Below are 18,515 nucleotides of genomic sequence, written 5' to 3'. Positions count from 1 at the left end.
TATTTTTAAGTGGGGAAAATAACTTGTTAGGATACTGTCTATTTTAAGTAGAGCATCTCATCTGTACCCAACCTACTTTACTTAGAATTATGGTATTCTAATGAAATTTGTATGATATCATTCAAAGTTAAGCTGAACAGAAATGTAAGGATAATTCTGAACAATAGAAAAAACACCTCTGAAAAGGTTAAAGGTGTATAATAGCAGAAAAGGTAGTTTGCTTTTAAGAAACTATCATGATTTTTAGATGTGTTTATGACAACATAGGAATAGTGTGAACACATAAGGTAACATACTTAAGTCTGTCTTCAAAAAACAGAAGTTCTTTATTCATAAACTTTACGAGAGAAGAGACACCTAAAAAGAAACTCATTAATACCATGTAAATATATCCAAGCAAGCGTCAGTAAAGTGAAATGTTGTGCTTACCAGTTACAAAGAATCAAACAAAACATTCTTTGGGATAAGAGTATAAACATCTACACCTGAGTTATCCTTGGAGTCTTCTAGAGTTTACTAACATGAGCAATGTTGTGAGTTATTGAAGAGCTCTGTACTACAGTTGCTTAAATTAGATTAATTTCTCTTAGGTGGTGTGGGGTTGAACTCTGCTGAGCAGATACTAGAGCTAACCTTTGACAGCATTCCCAATTGTGCTCCTCCTCAGAGTTCATGTGGAGTCATTATCTCCAAGTTATCTCAAAATTATTTTCTATGGAGGATTCTTACTATTTATTGTCTTACTCTTGATTGACATAATGTAGATGTGAATTTTATAAGTATGGATTGTTCATTATTCATCAAATAATCTGAATGATGTCTCACCTTTTGAATTCAACAGATAAAGGAAAAACAATATATCCATACTATAAATATGTATCTACTATGTTATATTTTATAATAATTTTATAATTTATATTGTTAGATTAAATAATAGTAAAAGTAATAATATATTGTTATTTCTAAAAACTATGGTTAAGATATTTAATTTGAACAGAAGCTACGTTTGTTAAACTTTTCTGGACCTCTGAAATTTTAACAAGATATTCCATTAGACACTTTGATTTTTTTTTTTTAGTACTGGGATCAAACCCAGGACCTTTCCCATGTTGCTGGGTAAATGTTCTACCACTTAGTTACTGCCCAATCCGTTTTATTTTATTTTGAGATAAGATTTTGCTACATTGCCCAGGCTAGCCTTGAGTTTGAGATCCTCCTGCCTCAGCCTCTTGAGTAGCTGGGATTACAGGTGTGTGCCACTGTACCCAGTTAAAATAATTTTCTAAATTGAATTTGGAACAGAATATCCCACAGATAAACTGGTTGTATAATGCCATTATGAGATATCACTAAGACTCATTTAGACAGTTTCAGTCTAATAGCATATCTTTATCTTCTTAGTGAAGCTTTGGAAAATACAGTAACTGAGCACAGAAATGGCTCTTGGTCCTAGGAGTCTTATCACTGCTGTCTGTTACATGCATAGGAAAACTGAAAGAATTAAAGGAATTCACATCGTTTTGTGAATGCATGTTTGTGTATCTGTCTGTCTGTGTCTATGTCATGAAAATGGAAGGTAGGAATAATTTTCCTCTAAACCTATGCCTCAAAAGTCGTGAAAGACCATTATAAATTTATCCAGAGTAATTGCTCTTTTGCCTTTTTAATTCAATGGACCAACATCTCAAAGCTACAGTAATTGTTAACATTGACAATATAGGTACATACATTACATTGTGTTCTATCCTTTGGCTCTACAATGCCACGGACAAGTCTATTATACTATTGACTTATCAAGACAGTCCCTCATTTCCCCATAATCTTGCAACTAACAATAAATTCCTTAATTAATTTATTTGCCTTATGAACTTTTTACAATCTCTCCTCATTTATTTTATCAATTATAGATGCTCTATTACTGTTTAACAATGCTTGAGGGATACCAAACCAAATTCTACCACATGTTTTGTTAGTTGACCTTTCTGCTTTCCATTTCAATGGACCTCATCTTCCCTTGCAAATTCTCTATCACTGATTCTGGAAGCTGTGGATTAGATAATGATGGACTTTGTAATGAGTGTACAAGCTACTCTTTCTACAGCTGCTTAAAATAAGAATTAACTAGAAAACATGAGAGTGCAATGACAAGAAATGCTTAGCATATTCCTGGGTAGTGGCAGAATTGCTGTGTTATCTTGGCAATCTCTTAAAGGAGAATAATTAGTCATTAAAATTAGTTAAGTGGAATCATTTAGCACTTTAAAAAGTGAAATGGCATTCTTATAGTTGAAATATCATACAATGTTAGGTATTAATACTGCTTGACTTCATCCTCATTGAGGAAACGTTGGTGTGGGAAATGCTGAAATATGACCAAGAAGTTTTGCTAACTTTGAGACAACAGATGAACCTGGGCATAGTGCTATGACTAGATTTTCTTCATGATCGAAAAGGGGGGTGGGGCAAAGAAAAAATTAAATTATGTGCCTGTAGTCCTAGCTTCTCAGGAGACAGAGGCAGAAGGATCAGTTGAGTTCAGGAGTTCAAGTCACTGTGCAATATAATAAGATCCTGATTTTTTAAAAAAAGAAAGAAATATCAGATAGTGATCAATGAACACAAAGGCAATAACATTTTTTAATTCTCCTACTATATAGACAGCCTTGTTCTTTTTCAAAAAAGCAAATCTAAGGATACCACACTTTAATACTATGGATTTGTGTTTGCCTTGTTTGGTGGATCTTTTGTTTTGTATTTTGCAAAACTAACAAAGGTGTATGATATTATGATATTCATGTAGAGAGAAGGGATGCTCTTCAGCTCTACTTACAGTCTTGATCTCTGGAGCCAACAGAGCATTCACAAATTATAGGTGGATGGTTCAGGAAAATATGGCTATAAGCAAATATACCCAAGAATTTATTAAATTCTGTTTTTCAGTTTCCATAAAGGAATGGATAAGTTACTAAAAAGAAAGTAAATTATAAGCCAAACAACCTTAATAGAATCATTGAAAATATTAAAACTTATCATCGTGGCTACACTACATTTGACACTTCTGGCAATTTATACAAAAAGACAGAGCATTAACATTTTGACATGAACTTTTGCCTTAAAAGATGAATACCCTGTTCTGACTAATATTATGTAAACTTTTGGGCAGGATTAGTTGGAAGAGTTAATAATACTATCAAGATTAAAGAAAGACTAGATTTTCTTCATGATCGAAAAGGGGGGTGGGGCAAAGAAAAAAAATAAATTAAAAATTAAAAAAAAAATTTAAATTAAATTAATTAAAAAATCTAAGCCTCGTTGACTCTTCCAAGTCTGATATTTTTCTTTTGCAAAAGTGTCTCTGACTATTGCCTTATCCTAGCAATAGAATCAAGAGGTGCCTTTGAGAATGCTTAGAAGCTCTTATCACACAAGGATATAAGCATGAATGCCAGGAGATTACAATTTGTAATCTTAAATCCAGCCAGATGGTGTGGGTCTTTAAATCAGTTTCTTAAAATCCTCTTCTACCATGTCATCAGCTCTTAACTGGAAGTGGCACCACACCTAACTGATTCATGGAACATCTTAATACTTAAAATACTCAGTGGTATTCACAATGCTGTGCTATTTCCAGCATCTACAAGTCAGCTGAGGGTGGCAGAAGTTCCCCAATTACTTTAATATGGCTGGACTGGATTCCTTTATATTAGCAAATGTTCTGTATCACCACTGATAGATTATTCAGAACATAAAATATTTAAGTCATTTTTCTATGAAAATCTTTAATACACTTTTAAATAGTAAATGTTTATTTTATCTTTAGATCAAAGGTAATTTAGGAATAATATGACCATATTTTGCTGCACCCCAGTGATATCCTTCAGAACATTTTAAAAATCTAAACCTATTGGCCCTTATATTAAATGATCCCAGTGCTAGGTCTTTCTGTTCTTATATGTGTGTTAATCACTTATTTTTAGGCCATAATAGGTTAATAGGGCCAAGACTAATAGCATTTCTCCCCCCAATTAACTAGCACTTATACTTTGAAAGTACTCTGCAACAGAAAGGAAAGTACAAAGATGGTTTGAAGAACTTTTTAAAATATATGTATATATAGATGGACACAATACCTTTATTTTGTTTATTTTTATGTGGTGCCAAGGATCAAACCAGTGCCTCTACCACTGAGCCACAAACTCAGTGCCTGGTTTGAAGAATTTTAATATATTTTTTTAATCTTCAGCACCTCAAGTAATTAAAGGGATGAATAGTTAGTGTTATTGAATAGGTGACTTCTGGATAAATGAGTTTTACAGTAATTTCTTGAGAGCATTTTTCTGTATAAATTTGGTGATTGGTGGGTCTTATACTTGAATAAAATATTACAGTTTATTAAACCAACCAACCAAAGAGTTTTTGATAGATGTGATTTTAAAAGTTAAAAAATAATGGAAATTACCCAATGTTAACTAATACATCGGACTAGTGAAGTAAAAATAAATTTACTAAGAAAAAAGCTGCTAATTGCACAGGAAATGCTAAGCATAGCTGAGTTGATAGGCACCTTTTCCTCTAAAATTACAGCATGAAAATGATCCTAATTTGTATATTTGCCTTAGATAACTCTTCCCAGGGGTTGTTTTTGTTAATGGCAGTAGGGAAAGATAATAAAGACAGGGGGCACCCAGTTGTGTAAAATTGGTACGATAATTAATTACGACCCTGGCCCAGTAATTAAGTAGTCACCTTGCCAGAGTAAATTCAAAGACATTTAGGTGGTTTATTTAACTTTATGATTTCAAAATATTGAGTTGGACACCATGGGCTGGAAAGGATCATAGATCAGTGAATTAAACAGCAGAAGAAAACCTCGGCCAAATAAAGCTCCAACCCTGGCTCAGCTTCCAAACTGGCTGGATGACTTGAGCAAGTCACTTAACCTCCTTGTCCTTCAAGTGTCTGGCAGCCAAGTAATAAATCACCTCTGAGAAATGCAGAAAGAAGTTAAATTAAATAGAACTATACATGTTGAGAGACACAGAATTGCTAAGTTAACACCTAAAACATACTAAGCAACTATTTTAACTGTGCAACTTTTGACCATCAGTCATCTTTTTTCTTGTTACTGGGGATTGATCACCAAGGGATGCCTTCTCATCAAACTACAGCCACAGTCTTTTTCTTCTTTATTTTAAGACAGGGTCTCATTAAGTTGCTGAGGCTGGCCTTGAACTTGCAGTTCTCCTGCCTCAGCCTTCATAGTTGCTGAGATGACAGGTTGTGCCACTATGGTCCAGATGGAATAAATACTCTTTTATTTGTTCTTTTTAGATATACATGACAGTAGAATATATTTTGACATATTATGCATACATGAAGTATAACTTCACATTCTTGTGGTTGTAAATGATGCAGAGTTACACATATATGAACATAGAAAACTTATGTCTGATTCATTCTACTGTCTTTCCCATTCCCAGCCCCCTTCCCTTCCCATCATCCCCCTTTATCTAACCCAATGAACTTCTGTTCTCCCCCACCCCTTATTGTGTATTAGCATCCACATATCAGAGAGAACTTGAATAAATAATCTTTAGGCACAGTTCACTAAAAGATTTCAACAGGGAGCACTCTGTCAACATCTTAGTCAAAATCAGTTTGCAAGTATAAATTCTGTTTATTTCCTCGTCCAAGTTTCACAGTAGGCAATTAGATTCCTGAATAAGGTTTATCATTAAGTCCTTTCATCTCAACAAACTAATTCATCCAAATCTAAATAAACACAAAATTCAAGCTGAACTAACTAGAATGTTTCATTGCACTCAACGATCCTAAAAAGACAATAAGTTTAAACATTGATGCAAAATTCCTAATTTATCTTACTAGCTATTTGTGGATTATCTGAAATATGACAGGCTCGTGTATTGTGGTCATTGTGCCGACTCTGAAGTCTTCAAGATCCATGAGTCTTTCCATGGAGTGACATCCAGACTGCTAGGACACATGATCATCATCTACTTAGTTGTCATTTACCTGATATTTTAAAATATACTCTGTACTTATATGTATTGCCTACCATGTATTTACTTATTCATATGCATGTACATTTATAGATATTGACTTACTACTTGGCGTTCAAGGTACAAAATGGTAAAGTCCTGCTCAGACATATGTGAACGTGCCATGATAATGCAGTAAGGTCACAGTAAGATAAAATAGCTTAGTCTGGAGCCATCGGGGAGAGCAACAAAGGAGTCATATATGAGCAGGGAATGGGAGACTTCCAAGCAGAAGAATCAGTGGGAAAAAAGAGACTAATCAGTCAAGACTAGTTAAAAAAGCATGACATCCCTAGTTATGGTAGAGAATAGGTTATGTGGGAGCCCCATGGGACAGATAGTGTCAGGTGATGAAGCTGGAAAACTAGAGGAGGAGAATCTTGAAAACAAACCAAAAAGTTTGAGCTTTGACTTCTAGAGCAAATGGAGAAGCTTCCCTGAAAACCTTAGAGGGGTATAATTGTGTGACAATCAGGGGTAGGACAAGGGCTAGGGAAGGTAGCTCAGTAGTAGGGCACTTGTCTAGCATGTGGGAAGTCCTGGATTCAGTCATTTCTGTACTGGGTGGGGCGGGGGTGGGTGGGATAGGCTGATCAGAGCAGAGACATGGGGCCTAGAGAGGAAGAAATGTCTCTGAGAAAGATCTGGAAAAAAGAACAGGAGTTAGTGACAAACTGTATGTGGACCTGAAAAGAAAGAGGCACTGACGTTCTGGTTTGGTCGACTGAGTAGACCATGATGCCACTGTCCATGATGAGAAATAGAAGAGAAGCAGCAGGTTTTGTGAGGAGGATAAACTGGGTCCGAAACGCCAGGCCAACTAGAGATGTTTAGAATTTAGTTAGAAACATGAACATGGAGCCTAAAAAGATTTACAGTCTCAGTGATAGACATTTGGCAATCTCAGCATGCGGTCAGAGCCAGAGGAGTAAATGAGATTGCCAAGGGCAAGCAAGTGAAATAGTGAGGAGGCTGAGAATGTACCCTGGGAAACATCCTCGTAAGTGCCAAAGAAAAATAATGACTCATGGATGATTGCATACAGGAACAAAGGAAAGCAGTGAAGTCCAGAAGAAACTCAGGGTTTGGAGCTGGGAGATTGGTAACTTGTAGTTCCATTAGTTAAAACAAGAAAGACAAAAAGAAAAAAGGAGTTTGGTGATCAATTTTAGACTAGTGAAAAAAATTATTTTATTTTCTTACCATGATAAGTTGTGTTACGCTATACCTAAACTATTTTCAAAGTTTTATATCTTATTTATTTATTTATCTGTGTATTTCTTTTTGGTGCAGAGAAGATTGAATTCAAGGCCTTATGTAAGATAAACATGCATTCTATCACTGTTTTACACCCGCTTTTATATTTTCAAGGTCTATCTGACCATCATCAAATACCGTAGTATGGAGTATTGGAAAGGCCATGGGACTGGGAATTAGAAACCAGTTGAGTTTTTTTTCTGGACTCACTATGCATTCAAATATTTGCTGAACATTTTTCCTATGCCACATACTATATTAGATGCTGGTGTTGCGGTGATGTAATAATTGCCCCCTACAAAATAATAGAGAAAACTAATTAATGAAATATACACAACAAACCCATGATGATAAGTGTACTAGTGCTTTTAAAAAGCAAATATAGGATATGTGTGAATTTGTAACAACCTAGAACCTGACCTATCATGTGGGTCAGTGAAGGTTTTTTTTTTTTTTTTTAGGAAATAATAATTGAGTTGAGAACTGATATGAAAAATAAGTAAATAAAAAGCAAGAAATGGTACAGCATATATGAAGAGCTGTAGGAGGAAGCATGGCTATTTCAAAGTGCTAAAAGAAGGCAGCATGAGTCCAACAGAGAGAATAAAGTCAAACAGTATTTGAATGGGTCTAGTGATATGAACAAGGTCTAGATATTGGAAGGTTTTATTATGTGTCTTTAGACACTTATACCAAGAACGATGATAAGACTTGAGAAAAAAATCATATGTGGATTATCAGAAGAGACATGCTTTAAAAAGAACAAAAAGGTTTGACTGCAGAGAACAGAATGATGAAGAGAAGTGGTGATGGAAGCATCTTGTAGGAAGGCCATTAACAGAGCCTGTACAGAAATGAGGGGCCCTTGTACTAGGAATGGTGGTGGAGGAGAGAGGAAGACTGATGTCTAAGACATTTAAAAGGCAAAAGCAATGGAACCTGACAGATTGAATAGGAGTGGTTAGGAGGGGGGTTCCAAGATGATTCTCCGGCATCTTTCTTGCCCGTGCATCTAAATGGATAATGTTGCCATTCATTCCAATGGAGGTCCATGGAGGTACAAGGTTTTGGGTTGTGAGAGTTGATAAGATTAAATGAGATATGTTAATTTTGAGGTATATTTGAGATACCCAGTAGAGATTCCAAAATAGGCCTTAACACACAGATCTGGAGGAGAGATGTAGGAAGGAAACCACAACTGGGAGTCACTGGGAATGTTAAATTTAAAAAATAGGCCTTTGGCTATTATCTGTCTAATCCTGATTTCTAGGAAGTCAGATGAACATTTCATTTCACCTTGGTGACATGGAACTTCAGCATGATTCCATTCTGACTTTCAGCTTGGTCTATTGGGACCCATTATAGGAACTTAGTCCAAAACAGCAAAACAAAACAGACAACAAGGTAAAATTAAATGTTCATCTGACCTTCCTAGAAATCAGGATTAGAGAGATAATAGCTGAATTTCCTATAAAGTCCAGTTTCACTTGGTATGACAATGAGATTCTCTCTGCTTTAATCCTTACAAAAGAAGGTGACCTGAAGTAACCTGACGCTAACCAATCAGTTATTTCTCAGTTCTTCTCCTTGTCCCCACATTACAAGGAAAATAACTTCTAAATGACCCATCCAGTTTTTGTTTCTGCTTTGCTCTGTCCTTTTTTATCTATTAAAACCAACCACCTCTGCTAGACTCACTGGAACCCTTTTTCTGTTTTATGGAATGAAGTGCTACCTGGTTCTAGAAAATATAACCAATTCAGATCTTTAAATTGTTGTAATTTGGTCTTTTGACAAAATGTACATAGAAGTTTAAGACACTGATGTTGATAGGACCCCAAGAATACAGTGTAAGTTGACCAGAGGACCTCAAATTGAACGTTTAAAAGAAATTGAGCGAGTAAGACAGCATAGGCCTCTAATCCCTGCTAATTGGGAGGCTAAAGTTTGAGGATCACAAGTTTAAGACCAGCCTTGACAATTTAACCAGATCTCAAAATAAAAATAATTAGAAAGACAGAAAGAAAGACAGAAAGAAAGACAGAAGGAAGGAAGGAAGGAAGGAAGGAAGGAAGGAAGGAAGGAAGGAAGGAAGGAAGGAAGGAAGGAAGGAAGGAAGGAAAGAAGAAAGGAAAGGAAAGGAAAGGAAAGGAAAGGAAAAGAAAAGAAAAGAAAAGAAAAGAAAAGAAAAAAGAAAAGAAAAGAAAAGAAAAAAGAAAAGAATTGAAACATGTAAAGTCCAGGTAAAGATAACTTGGCAAATGAGAGTAAGAATGGTAAGTGAAGAAGGGCTGGGAATGTAGCTCAGTGGTGAGCTTTGAGCCCAGCACAGTGGGGGATGAAATAAGCAGGAAAGTCAAGTGCAAGGAGAAGTTCTAAAAGGAAGAGACATCAACGTTTCAAGCCCTTTGGCAGTTCCCATGACTACTGTCCTTTCTGTCAAATCTGATGTTTGAAGAAATCTTGAAATCTATAAATAGGGGCTGATAATGAAGCTTACAATAAAGCCCTAGGTTCTGTCCCCAGTTCCCCACCTCAAAAAAAAGAAAAAAAAAAAAAGAAAGAAAGAAAAGAGAAAGAAAGAAAGAAATCTCTAAGTGATTTATTACAAAATTAGTCTCAGTTGTAGGTTTGTCTGCTTTTATTTTTATTTTTATTTTTCAATGCCTGGGATCATTCACATCCATATCTTACTGTCAGTCCTTCTTAGAACAGTTAAAAAAAAAAGCCGCCAAAATATGAAGTTACGTGGGAGAATCTACCCACTTTGTATGTTTGCATGGACAATAACTGCACTCAGAATCTAGAAACTCCTTTCCCCTTGCTTTTCTCTCCTCCTTTTCCCCAACTGCAAAACCCCAGAAATGACTTTGGGACCTGTGGATATGAGCCTGAGCACCTCAATTCTACAAATAAAACTACCGGGTAATCATCTCCCTGGGTTAAATGGCCAGCTGTGGGGTGGAGGAAGCACCTGACATTCAGGAATGCCTTAATGGTGCACTCTTCCCTCATCTTGGGGCGAGTAGGGACACATCCCAAGCTCTTCCCACTTTGACTTCTGCAGTGGGCATTACTCATCTTCAGGAAAAGGGAAGGTCAGAGGAGAGTGGACACTCCCCCACAGAGCAGAGCTAGCCATGCACCTGGCCCAGGGACTGTCCCTCTGCCTCCCTGCTGATGTGAGGAAAGCTAGCTAGCAGGACCCCTCCCTCTTCCTCCAGGCCAGACGCTGGGCTTGTGGCAACAGTTCCAACCACAAGCTGACTACTATATACAAATGATTCATTTCCAGCCTTCTGCTTTCCTTTAAAGAGTCAGCTGTCATGTGCCACCTGTGACTCACTGAAGCTCCTTTGCCCCAGGGAAATAAGCACTCTAAAGATTCCTGAGTCCCAGGCCCCTCCTAAGTCAAGAGAGTCACGTTGCTCTTGTGATGATACAGCACAGAAGCATTCAGGCTAATTCCTATTTGCTGTTCTGCCAGCCAAAGCACCATTGTTTCTGAGCATAAGAACTAGGAGAGAAGACAATGTATGTTGCTTTCAATATGCAGGACAAGGCTGAGGCCCCGTTGTGGCATGCAGAAATTGGAGAGCAAATGAGTGTTTGCACTATGGTTCAGAGAGTGAGAGATGGCTGATATATCCGATTCCATAGTGTGCTTGCAAGGGAACACAGAGACATTCAGAAACTTTAGGAAGTGCTCCTCAGCTTTTCATACTCAGTACTGAGTCTCACCCAGTGAAAGTCCACAGATGACATAATCATCATATGTTCATATTTTCTCTCCCTCCCTCTTTCCCTCTTTATTTTATTTTATTTTTGTTGGTTATAAAAGACTGACATTGTTTTCAAGTCAGCCATATCATAGTTTAAAAAATCTGTCAGTTTCCAATGAGGCTTTCCTATAAGGAAGATGCTTCGGTTACCACATTTTAGAACCTAGTTTTCTGAACTCCTCCTTATGGATGTCCTTTATATTTCAGAATTAGGTCAGCTGTTGTGAGCCTTTGCCAGAGCGTCATACTGTTGAGGCCACAGACAGATGAATCACCTATTGCCTAACTAAACTGAGCTAGAATGTGTCACTGGCAGCACCCTTATTTCAGGTTTATCTCAGGCTACTACTTCTGTTACTTTGTTTTGAGGATAGATATATTATTGATATTCACCAAATGAACAAAGGCATTGAATGGTTTTGATGTGTGAAGGAGCTAACAAAGACTGTTATTTTATATTCATGAAAGGGAATTAGGCAATTCTAACCTATACCGTGTTATTTTAATATTGTAGACCTTTACATTGTTAGCAACCATTTTATGGGACAAATATAATGATCATGTTTATTTGTTATGAGGCAGTTTCATTTAGTGGAGTTAAATTAGATTTATAGAATATTCATTTTTAAATATGGAAAGTTATCACTGTGATAATCTGGAGTTTAAAAGTTAATCCAAACTTTTAAGTTTGCAATTAAAACCTGAAGATCAGATTCAGAAAAAATTCAAACTGGTTCTTTTAATGAATAAAGGACTAAAACCAAGGGTCAGCTTTTCTATGATGAATAGCCATCTCACTGACTCACTAAGAAAGATTGGAGATGACTTTCTGTGACTCCCCACCCCTAGACTATTTTTAGTACTGTTAGGGGAGAATCACAATATTCTTTAAAGAAAATCCAATCAAATTTAAATTTTTAAATGTAAGTAAAAGGACAGTGTTTTGAAATCAAGAAAAGTTTATCCTTAGTTTGAATTGACCAAATTCACAAACTTATTAAACATCTATTTTATTAAAGACATTGGACAAAGCTTTTCAGGGGATTCTAAGAAATGACCAAAGCTTTGTTTTTAGGAAACGTTTAACTAAAAAGACAGGTTATACTATACAAAGCTTAATACCAACTTAAAACAAGTAATAATGTGGTTTAACTAAAATGATTTTGTTATATACATAATTGCCAAATGAATGATACAGGAACTATAGGCATCCAAAAAAACAGGGAAGAACACTTAAGTCTATGTAATTAGAAAAGAATTATGAGCCAAACTAACTATTAGTAGTTTTACCAATTGTGAATTTGAAATAGAAACAAATCATGTTTGGTGTTGGTTTGACAGCTGTACAGAGGGACTTCTATCCTCTCATCTGCCTGCATTTATGTTACTTCAATTTACAAAATACCATTTATCTAAATATCACGACGGCCAATCACAGTGTTGCCTCTTTTGTAAGATTGGTTGAGCTAAACAGAAGATGAAAATAATTACATAAAATTCAACGAGTCAATGCAAGATATCTTTAGTATGAAGATAGACATATGTTCTTAGAGTTGTTTTTTTTTTTTTTAAGATTAACATCATTTTTCTTTCTTTCTTTCTTTTTTCAAATGGAATGAACCCAGGGGCAGTGGGCTACCGCTGAGCTGCTGACCTTGCACTTGTGATTCTCCTGCCTCAGCCTTCTAAGTAGCTAGGATTATACGCCTAGGCCCAGTTCTACTATTAACTTTTTAAATGACATTATTGTTCATGATGAGTAGGAAAATAATCACAAATTCACTGAAATTGAAAAAGGTAGTAAAACTTAATTTGACCTTCCAGATGGCTATTATTTTCTAACAAAGGGAATGTAGTTGTGTGTCCCAAAGGTGAATTTGCCCAGGAATCATCTGAGAGTCCTGTTAAAAAGCAGACTCTGAATCTGTAGGTCTGGAGACCTGAGAATCTGTGTTTCTAACAGTCCCCAGAAGAGGTAGGAGCTGCTAGTCTGTGCACTTCAGGCAGCAAGACTGGAGAAAGGAACATTCATGCTGTCTTCCCTGAAGGGTGTATCATACGTGATAATGCTATTTAAGGGAAATAGCAATAATTAGAGTAACATTTTGTATGGTTTTTGTCCTTTGTTCTCTCCCATTGCTATATATGTCTTTGCCTTTAGCACGAAAGCAAGAGATTATCAAGGTCACTGAACAACTGATTGAAGCCATCAATAATGGGGACTTCGAAGCTTACACGTGAGTAGAGGCACATTTATTTTGCTCATACATATGGAAAATGTGCTTTCAGTGTGATTGCTTTCTTTAACATATCTGCACTCATATATATTTCATCCCAGATTTAATATGGCATCAACAATTTTATTTCTTATAAATGATGAAGGGCCCTCAAGAGAAAAATAAATGTATTTAGGATTTCAGAGAGAGATGACAAAACTTCCAAGGACTGGAGATTTCTTTGCAAATGCACAGATGTGTAATCATAAATGTATGAGTGAAGGGCATGCAGGCAGAGCAGTCCATCTGGGCACAGACACAAAAAACAGGAAAGCACAGAAAAGGTGCATTTGGGGTTAAGAAATCATTTTTCTTGCAGTTCTGCAAGGGGGCAGAGACAAAGAGATTAAATGGCTACATCAGGCAGCCTTCTCCCTTTTCAATCAGTGCAGCTCAGCTTTCTCGACCTGCATTTCTTCCATGTGTTTATCTCTTAAAAGAAATTTTACTTGAAGAAAAGATTCTAATTCTTTATTTAAAGTTTCTAAATAAGTGGTTTGTAGGTTATATGAAGGAAATCAGTTTAAGTACAAATAATGCATTCCATTTAAGTGGGGCATGAAGGTTTATTGCACAATGTATGTGAGTTCATAAGTTAGCTATTTGGAATAAAAATCTGTCTAAGCCTCCTCCTTACTCAATATAGCAAAGTGAGTTTTCACTTGAGTCAAAGAGTTAAATGCAAAAAATGTGATTGACTCTGATCTCTGGTTATAAAAATCTTTGCAAGCTTTTAATGGGGAAATAAGCATAAATGAGAAGATAAACTTTTTAGTTTATTTAGTTAATTTATATATGTTAAAGAATCAAAAAGAATTCTGAGACAAACAATAAAATAAGAAAAATATAATAAGAACGTTTTATAAAAATAATGTTTTATATTGTGTGAATAAAATTGAAAAGCAGAAAAAAGTAATAGATAAAGAACAAGAACAGACTATCGACACAAGAGGAAATACAAATGAAAAGTAAACTAACAAAAGCATGTTCATGTCCGCTAAATAAGAATGTGCAAACCTAATTGCAAAAGCATTTTCTGATTATCAGATCAGTAGGTATGCAGTCTCTCCTTACACCAGATAAGCACAAATATTGCAGGATGACAGTGACTTTCCTACACCACAGAATGGAACATAAATGGTTGCAAACATTCAGGCTGGTTGAATTAGCGGTGGAGGGCATTAGTTGTTATATACTAGAAAGTTTTCATAAAGGTTCACTTTAATCCTATAGTCCTACTTATAAGAATTTAACATGACATGGATTTAGGTTCTGGGAATTGAACCCAGGGCATTTTACTACTGAGCTATATTTCCAGTCTTTTTAAATTTTTATTTTGAGACAAGTTCTCACTAAATCTCTTAAGGTTTTCCTAAATTGCTGAGGCTGGCCTTGAACTTGTAATCTTCCTGCCTCACCCTCCTGAGTTGTTGGAATTACAGGCATGTGCTTCTGCACCCAGCTTTTTTACATGAATTTTGAATCTAAAACATGGTAAAAGATTTATAAACACAGGTATACATTGAAGCATATTCATAATATTGAAAATTTGGGACAACATAAAAGTATAACATTATGGTAACCATTACATAATCTTGAGTGCCATTAGTCCAATGAATGTTTATGTTTATGTAGAGTTTCTAGTGACCTGGCAAAATACTTGCTATGTTTTTGCTGAAAAGAAAAGTAGGATATAAAGGTGTATGTACATAATTATTCAAACATAAGAAAAAGCATTGAAAGTAGAATGAAATGTGTCAAATTACTCTTGCAAAAGAAAAATAAAGGGGCTGGAGTTGTGGCTCAGTGGTGAAGTGCTCACCTAGCATGTGCAAGGCTTGGGTTCATCCTCAACACCACATAAAAATAAATAAATAAAATAAAGGTATTTTGTTCAACTACAACTAAAAAATAAATATTTTTTAAAAAAGAAAAAGAAAGAGGTTGTCTCTGAGAAATGAAATTATGGGTAGATCCTTTTTCTGCTTCCTTTTTATTCTTTCCAAATTTCCAAAGGCAAGTATTGCCTTTTTTTCATTAGTGACAAATAGCTGTGTTATCTTTCCTTACTGTAACAAAATACCTGAGATAGTCCACTTAAAAAGAGGAAAACTTCATTTTGGCTCATGCTTTCAGAGGTATCAGTCCATGATCCATTGGTCATGGGGCACAAGCCCCTATTGTTTGGGGCTCATAGCAATACGGTATATCATGGCAAAAGCACATTTATCTTGTGGTGGCTGGGAAGCAAAAGTGAGGAAGAAGCAGTGCTCGAGTCTTAATACATTCTTCAAGACCACACCTCTAGTAGCCTAACTTCCTTCCACTAGACCCCACCTCCTAAAGGTTCTACCACATTCCAGGAGTACCCTGGGATTGGAACTAAGCCTCAACACATGGGCCTAGGGGAGACATTATATATTATAGCACTAGTCAAATATAAAATATGGAAGAGAGCAAATGTAAGAACTAAATTAAATCAGGTGCTGATTCTTATAAATTAAATGTTTGTGTATATACAAACGTGTATACATTTATATATATATATATAAATATATATATAAAATATATATATATATATATATATATATATATATATATATATATATATATATATATATAAATCTCCAATTCTTTAACAAGACCAAATAAAATATATATACTTGGAATAAAAGAAACAGGTTTTTTTTAAATGGAGTTTAGAAGAACACTTTTTGTCATCAGACACAGTTATTAGAACCTTTTCTTCTATTTTTTTTTTGCTATTATAACCTTGTTAGACTCATCTGATTCTCCAAAAAATAATCATATTATTTTTTAAAATAACAACAATGCAAAAAAAAAAAAAACATTTTAGTAATAGCATTCCCCTGAGGAATGGTTTTTTAAAAAATGTGCTTTGTGATTGTTTTTTATTCAGACAAGAGGATAATTGTAGCCAGGCAAAAGTAGAGTATTATCTGTATTCTCAGACCCTTTAAAGTGGGGTATTAAAAGTAACACAATGCCTAGGGATCACATTGGTTCACTAATTCCTTTGCTCATAGAGGCTTTGGGTCCCATTTTGTACTTTTAGGCCTAGAGATAATCTAAGAGCACTTCCATTTGGTAGATTTTGGATATATTGATAAAGCTCTGTCAACTGGTCCATAGAACACCTGCTCATAACACGTACACACACATCAAATGGCAGCTTTGTGAATCTTTTTTAAATGCAGAAGAGATAGATGATTGACTGATTGATAGATGAGTGAAGAGAGAAAAAATAGATTAACAGATTTACAACTATATTAACTCTTTTGAAGGTTGTGTAAAAATATTCATCAAAATATAGTGATTCCCAGATGATCTTAGAAATGATGTCAAGTAGTAAGAATTTTGGTTCACTGATATTGACAACCCAAACTCCTATTTATAGAGGGAAATAATAGCTTCTGGCAGAATAGATTCCTGTTACCATAGGAACACTATTCTTTTTTTTTTTTTCTCCTCATATTTTTTATCGGTGCATAATAGCTGTTCATACTGATGGGACTTACATATTTCTACATGCACAGAATACACAATATAACAACATAATTTGGCCAATTTCACTTCCCAGAATTTCCCCCAGGAACACTGTTGTTAATAGAAAGAGATTTTAAATATATGACGGGAGCTTAAAAGACAATTGCCCCACAGGCAACCTCAGACAGAATTTATAAACTCAGCATCGCCCCTGACCTTTTTGCGACTTTCCTTACCGCACAGGGTAATTGCTGTGATCTCCTACCTTGCCGCACATTCTATAAAGAGTACTGCACTTTGAAGAAGCATAGTTTGACTTATAAAAATTGTTTTTCTATTGAATAGTTAAGAAATTTGGATAGCTCAGGGGTAGAGTACCCCCCCCAAAAAAAAAGAAAAAACTTAAAGAAATTTTGCTGGCCACAGTAGCACACACTTCTGCTACTCAGGAGGTTAAGGCAGGAGGATCTCAAGTTCAGGGCCAGCTTGGATAACTTAGCAAGACCTTGTCTCCAAATAAAATTTACAAAAATAAAAGAAGGTTTGAGGAGGTAGCTCAGTAGTATAGTACCCCTGGGTTTAACCCCCAGTTCTGGAAAAAAAAATAAATTTTAATGAAAAAATACAGAAGAAATCTATTATGTGTATTTTAACCTCCTATTTATTTTCTTTTGAAAGTAAACTTTAAACTTAAACTCAGTTAAGTCTTGAGGACATGCCAAGAAGCATAAGATGTGATACCTTTAAGTCAATTATGATATAGATTTTTCATGTGAATATAGAAGGTGTGATTCATCAAAATATTGTTCCAAAATATTTTATTTTAGAACCAAAGCTGCTTTTATAGGGTTTGGTGTATGTCTCAGACTTGAACTATAAATATGGAAAACATTTAAAGAACAATAAGAGTTAGAACAAATGGATAATTCACTTTGGAAACAAAGAAGTAGACATTCTTAAAAGGAAACACTTCTATTTAAATCAGTTAATTAGTTTGCCCCAATTATAGCTCTCTACAAAGTTTCTCTTTGAACTTTATTCATCAGCCCACCCTACCAAGGTCTATGCTAGAAATTTTATATTTTTAGTGGCTTTCAGAGGCTCTCTTCTTCTCTGATTGATAACTAAGAATGTTTTACACATAGAAGAACAAAACATATCAGCACATTTATCGATTGACTATTTTTATTATTATTATTTTTTTCCTACAGAAAAATCTGTGACCCGGGTCTTACTGCCTTTGAACCTGAAGCTTTGGGTAACTTAGTGGAAGGGATGGATTTTCACCGATTCTACTTTGAAAATGGTACATTTACTCCAAATTCAACAATGTGCTTTTTCCAACTTCTCTTCAAATTTCTCCCAAATTTGCAAACTCTTTGTCTCTTTTCTGCAATAAGAAACGCTTTGTTCGGCATCATTTTACAAGCATTTTGTGTTCGAAACTGAAAATAATGTATATATATATACATTCACACTGTATATATACACATAAGGAGAGAGAGACAGACCGACAGACAAACTTAAAAGGTTTATTGTGTTTTGAAAAACATCTGCCTTTGGATAAAAGGCTTTGTGTGTGTGTGTGTATGGGTGTGGGTGTGTGTGGATGGGTGGGTGGGTGTGTGGTGGTT

The 18,515-nt window shown here is 35.3% G+C and overlaps 1 protein-coding gene across 8 annotated transcripts in view; it reads left to right on the top strand.

The window, feature by feature from the left end:
- Camk2d (calcium/calmodulin dependent protein kinase II delta) overlaps positions 1 to 18,515 on the top strand; it is a 301,476-nt gene that overhangs the window by 276,679 nt on the left and 6,282 nt on the right. For all 8 annotated transcript variants that reach the window (XM_077803188.1, XM_077803187.1, XM_077803186.1 and 5 more), the window contains 2 exons: positions 13,260 to 13,335; positions 18,093 to 18,187. In XM_077803188.1, the coding sequence (XP_077659314.1) occupies positions 13,260 to 13,335; positions 18,093 to 18,187 (171 nt within the window). The remainder of the gene's footprint in view (positions 1 to 13,259; positions 13,336 to 18,092; positions 18,188 to 18,515) is intronic.

This window comes from Urocitellus parryii, chromosome 10 (genome assembly GCF_045843805.1).
Source record: "Urocitellus parryii isolate mUroPar1 chromosome 10, mUroPar1.hap1, whole genome shotgun sequence".
Lineage (NCBI taxonomy): Eukaryota > Metazoa > Chordata > Mammalia > Rodentia > Sciuridae > Urocitellus > Urocitellus parryii.
This window is presented reverse-complemented; position numbering and strand designations above follow the sequence as displayed.